Source organism: Leptonychotes weddellii, chromosome 8 (genome assembly GCF_054177405.1).
Source record: "Leptonychotes weddellii isolate Sample4059 chromosome 8, ASM5417740v2, whole genome shotgun sequence".
Lineage (NCBI taxonomy): Eukaryota > Metazoa > Chordata > Mammalia > Carnivora > Phocidae > Leptonychotes > Leptonychotes weddellii.
Window position 1 is genome coordinate 26,875,594 of NC_138376.1, and position 11,196 is coordinate 26,886,789.

The window sequence follows — 11,196 nt, forward strand, 5'->3', positions numbered from 1 at the left end:
GGGGAGAAGCGGACTCCCTGCTGAGCAGGGAGCCCGATGCGGGACTCGATCCCGGGACTCCAGGATCATGACCCGAGCCCAAGGCAGTCGCTCAACCAACTGAGCCACCCAGGTGCCCAAATGAGTTAACATTTGTAAGACAACTAGAATACTGCCTGATCACCATGCAAAGCAAAAAAAATCAAGGTACAGAACAATGTGTACTACATACTACCTTTTGTGTGTAAATATATATATATTTGTACAAAGAAGCTCTGAAGGGATATGTAACAAGCTACTAGACATACCTGGGATTCAGGATAGAAAATAAGAGCAAGAGTTTTCATTGGAAACCTTTTTATATTGTTTTGATTAATACCTATCAAAAGAGTCAAAATAAATAAGAAAGATGTTTTAGCATCCTTTCCATGCCAGCAAGCCAAAACCTAAAAAATGAAGGAACTGTATAGGCATTGCCTGAGACAAACTGAAAAAATGGGGACCTTTCCCTTTGGAAGGACAAAGGCAATGCTACATAATATAATCAAAGTCTACAAAATGTTGAGCCCATATGAGTGATATGCACAGGTATTGGGATGCCTGGGTGGCACATCTGGTTAGGCATCCAGCTCTTGATTTTGGCTCAGGTCATGATCTCAGGGTCATGAGATTGAACCCTAAGTCCACTCCAGGCTCAGCAAATAGTCTGCTTGTCGCTCTTTTGTCCCCCTCTGCCCCCCACCCCCGCTCTCCCTCTCAAATAAATAAATAAAATCTTAAAAAAAAAAAAAAGAAATATGCACAGGTATTTCATGCTCAAAAAATAACAATATTTATTTCATTTTTAAAATTATTAATTTTTAAATAACACTCTTCCTACAAAGAACTCAAAATGTATATATAGAACTTATAGTTTATAACCACAAACTTTCTTAATCCTTGTAATACTTCAAAAAGGGGGAAGAGAGGGACGATGAGGTAGACAGAGAGGTAAAAGAACAGGGCACTGCAGATCTGGACACAGGCAAGAAGGGTGGGGCCAACAGCTGGCTGGAGGGCCTGGTACCCCGGGAAGGGCCAGGAGAAAGCACCCATTTCTTTGAGGGTTAGATCCAGTTTCCCTCATGGAAGAAAATGCTTAAGATTTCCTTATAAGGAGCACTGGGACCATCCACAGCACTAGTGTTTTCTAAGTGGCAGGGCCTCCTTGGGCTTTCTCAGCAGGCATTCTCAAACATCTCATAGCTGGTCGCTCTGCACAGACAAACGGCCAGGGAGTCTGCCATTCTCCAACAAAGCAGGTGTGAACTAACACTGATGGGTAAAAAGAGAGGGAGACGGAGAAGGGTCTTCTTCCATCTGTTCCAGTAGGATTCAGGGTTTCTCGGAGGACAGGAGGAAAGCAGAAGTTGGCATTTGCATTCCTTTTACATCAAGTGGTTATTCCAGAGAAAGCGCAGCAACACATGAACTCCTCCAAAGAAAAGCAAGACAAAATGAGCCAGTGCCTCCCTGACTTCCTGTTGAAGATCCTGTTTAACACAAGAGCGAGAGAGAGAGGTTTTAAAAAACAACAGTAGAATAATCCAAAGATAGAAATTCAATATTAAGATTAATTCAGTGAGGGACACCTGGGTGGCTCAGTTGGTTAAGCGTCTGCCTTCAGGTCAGGTCATGATCCCAGGGTCCTGGGATCGAGCCCCGCATCGGGCTCCCTGCTCAGCGGGGAGTCTGCTTCTCCCCAGCCTGCTGCTTCCCCTGCTTGTGCTCTCCCTCTCTCTCTGACAAATAAATAAAATCTTAAGAGAAGAAGGATTAATTCAATGAATGCCACAAACTCCTTGGATTTATGAGTCATATGAGCAGGACAATATCTCTGTCTGTTTTGTAATGGCCACATCCTCCACAAGCCTTGGGAAGTTTTCCTCTGGAGGTGTTTTCCCATCATTTTAACCATCAGCAAATTAGGGCTTCTTTTCAGGGCTGATAATCTCTTCCTCTGGCTTTGCAGAGCACTTCCTTAGTCCTTTCAAAGAAGCAAGACGTTTGCTTTGGGGTTGGAAGAAAGGATAGGACTTAGCTGAGTGGGGGGGGAGGGTTGAATATGAGTGAAGCTGGAGGCGACAAAGAGCACAGCAGGTCTGTGGAGCAGTAAGGAAACACCACTGTTGATCTGCGAACATCAAGACAAGAGAAGGCTGAGGGTCCAATACAAATGGGTCTCCCTGTCCCTGCCCCTCCTCCTGCGGTCTCTTCTCAACACAGCAGCCTTGGGGGCTGTGAACCGTGCCTCCTCTGCTCAGAGCTCTCCAATGGCTCTGCCTCAGGCCTCCTGGGGACCTCAGGGCCCCGCCTAATCTGCCCCCACCACTGCTCTGACCGTTTCTTTTACTACTTTTTCCCTTACTCAGCCTCAGCCTCACCGCCTCCTTGCTCTTCTTCAAACATGCCAGATCCGCTTCTGCCTCAGAGTCTTTGCTTTCCACCTGCCCCCACTGCTCACCCCCAGATATCCATGCTCCCTCCCATACCTCTGTCAAGGTCTTGCTCAAAAGTCACCCTCTCAGTAAGGCCTTCCCTCCTCTACTTAAAACTCTAAATCCCCCAACACGCCTCACTCCTTTCCTTGCTGTATTTTTCTCCACAATATTTATCAGTGTCTGATAAACTATATACTTTATTTGCTTATAGTTTGTCTCCCTTTTAGAATATCAACTCCATGAGATCGGGAGTATTGTCTCTTTTATTTATTTTTTTAAAAGATTTTATTTATTTATTTGAGAGAAAGAGCACACACACACGAGGAGGGGGGCAGAGGGAGAGGGAGAAGCAGACTCCCTGCTGAGCACAGAACCCGATGGATGCAGGACTTGATCCCAGCACCCTGGGATCATGACCTGAGCCGAAGGCAGCCGCTTCACCGCTGAGCCACCCAGGTGCCCCAGTTTTGTCTCTTTTAATCTCTGCCATATCTCCAGTACTTAAACAGATCCTGACACACAGTAGATGCTCAATAAATATTAGTTGAATAAATGAATGAATAAATGAGTAATAAACCAATAGTAGCAAGCTAAAGAATTTAGGCTTTGTCCTGCTAGCAACTGGGAATCTTTAAAGGATTATTTCCCCTTAAAGTTGACATCAGTTAGGAAAGTTGAATGAACTTCTTCCAGGAAGGTAGATGAGAAAATGTATGGAGCATCAAGTCAGATGCTCATGAGCATGTGATGCTCATCTGATGCTCATTCTTACATATATGTAAATTCCAGTTTTGCCACTTAATTGCTGAGTGACCTTCGGTTACCTAACCTCTCTGAACCTCAACTCCTTCTCCTGAAATACTAATCCACTAATCCATAAAATTATTGAGAGAATTGAATGAAACACGTAAGAGTCTTTCAAAGAGTACCTGGAAGAAATTGTTTAGTAAATGTTAGCTTCCCTCCCCTCTTTCTAACAAACTAAGAAATTCCACATGCATTATTGTACCAGTCAGTGTCCCAGAGGAAACAGATGCCACACTTCAAATTAGGATAAATCAGGGAGAGTTAAATAAAGAGACTATGTACAAAGGTGGGGGACACACGGGGTGGTGCAATTCCCTGGGCTGGTAATGTGTGAGCTGTTGCCACTCCTAGGCCTGTAGGGATGGGGGTGGGGGGAGCACAGTTTCTAGAACCCAGAAGGAGAGAGTCCTATGGAGAAAAAAATCCCAAAGACATATTTAAGATCCTAAAAGTGACGGGAAGACTATTTTAAAACATACTTTAGGGGCGCCTGGGTGGCACAGTTGGTTAAGCATCCAACTCTTGGTTTCAGCTCAGTCGTGATCTTAGGGTTGCAGAATCAGGCCCCATATTAGGCTCTGCACTCAGGGTGGAGTCTGCTTGAGATTCTCTCTCCCTCTTTCCCTGCCCCTCCCCCTGCCAAATAAATCTTTAAAATATATAATAAAAACAAAACATACTTTATATCTAGGAAAATTACATGCCACAGATGAAAAAGAAAAAGAAAAGACCAGGTCCTTGAACCAAAATCCCTCAAAACCCCTAAATAGCGGAACAGAAGATGCTATTTTGAGAATCAAGGCCTATTTGAAAACAAAGAACACGTGCTTAAGTGAAAAGGACAAGAAATCAAGCTATGTGGCAGCTCAAGGAGAATCCATTCAGCAGACAAAAGTATAGCTAAGTGAGCTCCTTGCTAGGGAGTTCCAACAGCAAGAATAAAAGTTTCTTTAAATACACCAAAAACAGGAAGACATCTGGAGAATCAATGTGACCACTTGATTAAACAGAGTACAAAGGAAAACAAATGATGACTATATATGAAATATATCATTCCAGATTTGAAATTCTGTTAAAGTTGCTTGATTTAAGTCTTCAAGCAGCAGAGTGAACCCTTGAACATTTTAGAACCAAACTTTGGAGGAATTTTTAAAATTATTTTTTAAATGTACTGTGCTCTATTTAAAGGTGTTCAAAAAGGCAATTTTGGGGTCCAGGGCAAGATATCTTTAAAAGTCTAGGGCAAAGCCAGCTTTGTAAAATGCTGCAGGGAAAGCTAGGGCAGGCATAAGGATAGACATATAGATCAATGGAACAGAATGGAGAGTCCAGAAATAAACCCTCACATTTATGCTCAATTGATTTTTGACCAGGATGCCAAGGCAATTTAATAGGGAAAGAATAATCCTTTCAACAAATGGTGCTGGGACAACTGGGTTGTCCATACACAAAAGAATGAACTTGAAATTTTAACTCATACCAATATACAAAAACTAACTCCAAATGGATCAAAGACCTAAATTTAAGAGCTAAGACTATAAATCTCTTAGAAGAACATATAGATGTAAATCTTCATGACTTTGGGTTAGGCAATGGTTTCTTAGATATGACCCCAAAAGCAGTTAGAAACAAAAGAAAAAATAGATAAATTGAACTTCATCAAAATTAAACACTTCTGTGCTTCAAAGAACACCGTCAAAAAAGTAAAAATGGGAGAAAATGTGCAGATAAGATATCTGATAAGGAACTTACAACTAGAATGTATAAAGAATTCCTACAACTCGATAATAAAAAGATAAATAACCAAATTTTAAAATGGGCGAAGGATGTGAATAGACATTTCTCCAAAGATACACAAATGAGAAATAAGCACATAAGGAGATACACAACACTAACCATCAGGGAAGTGCAGATCAAAACCACAATGAGACTCCACATCCACCAGGCTGGCTATAATAAAAAAGACAGTTAACAACAAATGTTGACAAGGATGTGGAGAAACTGTCACCTCACATCCTGCTGCTGGACCACAATGTAAAATGGTGCAGCCACTGTGGAAAACTGTCTGGAAGTTCCTCAAAAAGTTAAATATAAAGCTGCCCTGTGACTCAGCAATTCCATTCCTGGATATGCTCCACGAAGAACTGAAAACATATGTCAACACAAAAACTTCTACACAAATGTTCATGGCATTGCTATTCATAACAGTCAAAAAGTTGAAACAACCAAAATGTCCATCAACTGATGAATAGATAATATATACAACTGAATAATATTCAGCAGTAAAAAGAAATAGAATAGGGCACCCGGGTGGCTCAGTTGGTTGAGTGTCTGCCTTCGGCTCAGGTCATGATCCCAGTGTCCTGGGATGGAGCCCCACATCAGGCTCCCTGCTCAGCGGGGAGTCTGCTTCTCCCTCTACCCTGCTCCTGATCTCTCTCTCTTTCTCTCAAATAAATAAATAAAATCTTTAAAAAAAAAAAAAAAGAAAGAAAAAGTAGAATACTGATGGGTGTTACAATATGGATGAACCTTGAAAAAAACATGCTAAGTGAAAGAAGTCAGACATGGAAGGCGGCATATTGTATTAGTCCACTTACATGAAATATTCAGAATAGGCGAATCCGTGGAGACAGAAGAGTTGGGTGGGGCTGGGAGCAAAAACGGGAGGAAACGGAAGTGACTATTAACTATTGGGTCTGGGGTGTCTTTCTGGAGCGATAAAAATGCTCTAAAGTTGATTCTGATGATGGTTGTACAGCTCTGTGAATATTCTGAAAACCATTCATTGTATAGTCTCAACAGGTGAATTGTACAGTATGTGAATTTTATTCTTCCATAAAGTTATTTATTTTTTAAAAAGCTGGGGGAGTTCAGTGTCAACTTATTAAGCTGTAGGCATAAATTTAAGACATAAGTAAATTACAACTTCAAACGGAAAGAAAGAAAGAAAGAAAGAAGAAAGAAAGAAAGGGGGGAGGGAGGGAGAAAAATGGAATAGGAGGTTACGTAGAGCAGTGCCCTCTTGACTGGGTTGAGGCAAATACAGAAAACAGGTGTTGTGATTTGTCCTCCTCTGTTCTCTCCTCTTCAGGGAAAAAAATTAGAGCACTCAGAGTTAGGAGATAAAGATGCAGGAACGTTGAGCTAAGGACCTCCCTAGAATTCACAAAGTACAGTCATCAGTGAAAACTTTCCTACAGAAGAAACTGTAGCCTAGAAGGAAAATGGTGACTATCGGGAGTATGCTGTGATAAATGATCCATAGCAAAGAGGTGGTCAACTCCAACTATGAAGAGGGCAAAGGAGAAAACAAATTAATTTTTTGGCTGAGATAACATTTAGTGATCATTTTCTGTGGGTCAGGCTCTGTTCTAAGTGATTTACACCGATTATCTCATTTGATTTTCACAGCAGCCTATTCTCTGACCCTTTGTTCACGTTTTGTCTCAGGGAATGTTTTATCTGAGGGAAAGGCTGAGTATTGTCCACCTTTGGACCAGACCATAAAAGAGAACATGGCACCCCCTGAAGCCAGCATGATGGCAGCAGCAGTGATGAGCAAGAATTCATCACAGGACAGGTCCATTTGAGGGAAAGAAGTTGGGCTCTGGGACGCCTGGGTGGCTTAGTCTGTTAAGCGTCTCCCTTCGGCTCAGGTCATGATCCTGGGGTTCTGGGATCGAGCCCCGCATCAGGCTCCCTGCTCAGCGGGAAGCCTGCTTCTCCCTCTGCCCTGCTCCTGATTGATCTCTCTCTCTCTCAATAAATAAATAAATAAATTCTTTTAAAAAAAGAAGAAGAAGTTGGGCTCTGAGGGCAGTCCCCCACCCCCCACCAGGGAGCCAACATATCATTCTCTCTCCACTGCCTTCTCTCCTAATCAGGAGAAACAAAGAAATCAGCAGGAGTAGGGCTTAGATCATCACCTCTGGATGGTTCAAGGAGGAAAACCACCACTAAGGCAGAGGTTTTTCCTCCCTGATTGAGCATTAGATTCAGCTGGGAAGCTTTTAAAGTGCCTGATGCCCAGGCCACACCTCATGCCAATTAATCAGAATCTCTCAAGTTGGCGCCCAAGCAGCTGTGGTTCTTAAAACCGCACAGCTGAATCTAATATGCACCCCAGTTTGAGGGTGTGGAGCAACGTTTCTCACACTTTAATGTGCACGTAGATCTCCTGGGGTGTATGTAAAAAAATAGATTCTGATTCCAGCCCTGAGGCTGGGGTCTGAGATTTTGCACATTTGACCAGCTGCCAAATGATGCTGCTGTCTAGCTGTCCATGGACCACAGTTTGAGTAGCAAGTGTGAGATCAAATACTGGCTTTGACTCAGGTTCACAATTTTCAGATCTAACGTTTCATGATCTGGACGTTATTAATCCATGTGTTCTGCTAATTCCTGGGCGTCCCAGCCACTTGACAGCCATTGTTCTGTTTGCTCTTCCTCACTACCTGACTGGCCGTTGCTGGGGAAACCGAAGACTCACCTCTTGAACCATCCTACAATCGATGCTGTCCCCGATGTTTCTCAACTGCATGGCCAACTTGTGGATTATTTCCTCCTGGTGATGGTTCTGGCCAGTGCTACTCTCCTTGGGCTGAGAAGGCAGATCGTGATCTACATGGACAGAAAAGAGTTCAAAAGAGATTATTAACTATCTATAAATCACTCACCATTAGTCACTAAAAACTGTCTTAGACAATGAGAAGGATGAAATCTCACCATCAATGATTATAGAAAAGCAAAGTCTTATATTGGAATAGATTAGCTCTGTTCAATAAAAATGTAATTCAAACTACATACTAATTTCAAACTTTCTAGTAGTAACATCTAGTAGTAACATCAGTAATATGTTTCACTTAAGATGGTATATCCAAAGTATTACCATTAAACATGTAATCAATATAAGATTATTACCAATATGTTTTACGTTCTTTTTATTATACTTAAGTCTTTCAAATCCAGCACAAATACCTACAGCACATCTCAAGCCAGGTGCTATCCTGCTTTCCAAGTGCAAAATCTTGATCTGTATTTGGATTTCATGCAATTTACAGTTTATTTTTTTAAAAGATTTTATTTATTTATTTGAGAGAGAGAATGAGAATGAGAGAGAGAGAGAGCACGAGAGGGGGGAGGGTCAGAGGGAGAAGCAGACTCCCTGCCGAGCAGGGGGCCTGATGCGGGACTCCATCCTGGGACTCCAGGATCATGACCTGAGCCGAAGGCAGTTGCTTAACCAACTGAGCCACCCAGGTGACCGCAATTTACAGTTTAAAAGGTAGATTCATACATCCGAGTTGTTCCAAACATACTTAAAAGTTTTCCAACAATGAAATCAAGCATGAGTTTTTAAACTTAAATAAATTGTAAATAAATAAAACTTAAAATTTAGTTCCTCAACAGGCCACATTTCATGCACTCAGGAAGCAAACACGGTTAATAGTGATTGTACTGGACAGGGCAGGTCTATATCTTTATAGTTTTGTAAAACAGAGTTTTCTACTTCATGCTTATATCCATGATCCTTGAATGAGTTCCTCCAAACCTTATTTGCTTCCAACAACCAATGAGTGTTCTGTTGGGTTTTTTTTAAAGATTTTATTTATTTGTTTGTTAGAGAGAGAGAGAGTGGGCGAGAGAGAGTGAGCAAGGGTATAAGCAGGGGGAGCAGCAGAGGGAGAGGGAGAAGCAGGCTCCCTGCTGAGCAAGAAGCCTGATGCGGAACTCGATCCCAGGGCACTGGGATCATGACCTGAGCCGAACGCAGACGCTTAACCGACTGAGCCACCCAGGCGTCCCAACCGGTGAGTGTTTTTAAGCAACACTATGAGTAAACTGCTGTGCTGGCTGCTTTGGGGAGTTTACAAAGAATAAAGACAAGGTTTCTGTCCTTAAGTTGCTTACAACCCACTGGTTAGGAATGAAACAATTACCAAGTGCTTCAGGAATACAGAGGAGGAGGAAATAAATTTGGGCTAAAGTAGATAGAAGTATGGCTTCATAGATGCGCCAAATTTTGCATCGAACCTATTTTGTTTCAATACAATTTGAGGACTTTGATTTTTCAGGCTTTGTACTGAGAGACTAAGCCCTGTCCTCACGAAGTCTAGTAGGAGAGAGACACAAACTACAATTCAACATGTTATAGGTAGTAAGAGCAAGGTCTACACAGAGGAGTCAGGGCAGAGGTCCCAAAGAAAATGATAGAACTGAGTTCAGTCGTGGAGAATGAAGGATGAAGAATTAGCCAGAAGAAGGGAGAGATGGGGGTGGGGCGAGCTGGGGAGGAGTGGCAAACAAGACCTTCCACTCTATCCAATAGAGCAGGGGACCCACCGGAGGGTTTTCAGCAGGAAATGACAGGATCAGATTTGCTTCTAGCTCTTTCCCTCCAGAATCGGAGTGGAGATGGGTAAGACTTAAGGCAGGGAATGCATTAAGAGGCTACTGCAAAGTGCTGCAGAGAGATGATAGGAGTTGCCTTACAATAACTAGCATGCTTACCACACACCAGACCATACGGGCATTGTCTTACTGACTACTCCCTCGCAATGACCCCCATGCAGTCATTACCCCATGCTACAAATGAGAGAGAGCTGTGGGTTAGGGCAGCCCCTTTCAAATGTGGCTCCACCTTGGAATCCCTTGGGGAGGCTTTTAAAATTTGCACTGTTCAGGCCTCACTCCATTCCAGTGAAATCAGTTGAGCCAAGCATCAGTATTTTATTTAAAGCTCCTCAGGTGGTTCCCATGGGCAGCCAGCTTTGTGGACTGGTGGTTTAGAGGGGTTGCGTAATTTCCCCAGGGTTTGAAAGCTCGTAAGTGTGAGAGGCAGGATTTAAACCCAGGTCTGCCTGGTTGTAGAGTCCATGCTCTTAAACCTCAGCCTACAGAGCCTGAACTAGCACTAACCGGAAGTAATCCAACAGGGGTGGAGTGATGAGAACAGATTCTATAAATATTTAGGAAGCAGAATAGGCTGGAATTTGGCAATAGATTAGCTGAAAAAAGTGAGGGAAAAGGAAATTCTTACTTTTCCAGCTCAGGACACTGGAAACGTGATGGCACCATCAGCCTGTACAGAGAATGAGAGTCAAGGGAGGACAGGTACAGAAGGCAGAGGAGGCAGGTTGAAAGAGGAAGATGGTAATTTAAATTCATTTATAAATTTGAGATACCTGTAGGACATCTTAGCGGGCATCTGGGATATATCTGAGGCAAAAAAAAAAAAAAAAAAGTATATATCTGAAGCTCAAGGGATGTCAGAACTTAAAGATTTAAGAGTTTAATTTCTTTCTTTTTTTTTTTTAAAGATTTTATTTATTTATTTGACAGAGAGAGACACAGCGAGAGAGGGAACATAAGCAGGGGAAGTGGGGGAGGGAGAAGCAGGCTTCCCGCCGAGCAGGGAGCCCGATGTGGGACTCGATCCCAGGATCCTGGGATCATGACCTGAGCCGAAGGCAGACGCTTAACGACTGAGCCACCCAGGTGCCCAAGAGTTTAATTTCTTTATTCAATAAAAATGCAGGAGTGGATGAGATCTTTCAGAGTTTATATAGCTAATGGATAAGATTAATGGTTAACAAGGTAAGCAAAGGAGCAAAAGCCCACAAAAATGACTGAGAAGGAATAGTCAGAGTGGTAAAGGGGGAATCGGGAGAAACAGTGTTTCCTAACCATTTTTCAATGCTTGTTGAAAATTTCTTTCTCAGAGCACCTGGGTGGCTCAATTGGTTAAGCGTCTGACTTCGGTTCAGGTCCTGATCTGGGAGTCCTGGGACTGGGCCCCGCATCAGGCTCTACACTCAGTGGGGAGTCTGCTTCTCCTTCTCCCTCTCTCTCTATCCCTCCCCCCGCTCATGTTCGCTCACTCAGGCTCTCTCCTCTCTCTCAAATAAATAAATAAAATCTTTTTGAA

The 11,196-nt window shown here is 42.7% G+C and overlaps 1 protein-coding gene across 1 annotated transcript in view; it reads right to left on the reverse strand.

Moving 5' to 3' along the window:
- Positions 1 to 796: 796 nt before the first annotated feature.
- PXT1 (peroxisomal testis enriched protein 1) overlaps positions 797 to 11,196 on the reverse strand; it is a 25,537-nt gene continuing 15,137 nt past the window's right edge. Inside the window, exons 2-3 of the mRNA XM_081827474.1 lie at positions 7,759 to 7,889; positions 797 to 1,511 (exon numbers count right to left, since the gene is read on the reverse strand). Coding sequence (XP_081683600.1) covers positions 1,407 to 1,511; positions 7,759 to 7,889 — 236 coding nt within the window. The 3' untranslated portion in view covers positions 797 to 1,406. The remainder of the gene's footprint in view (positions 1,512 to 7,758; positions 7,890 to 11,196) is intronic.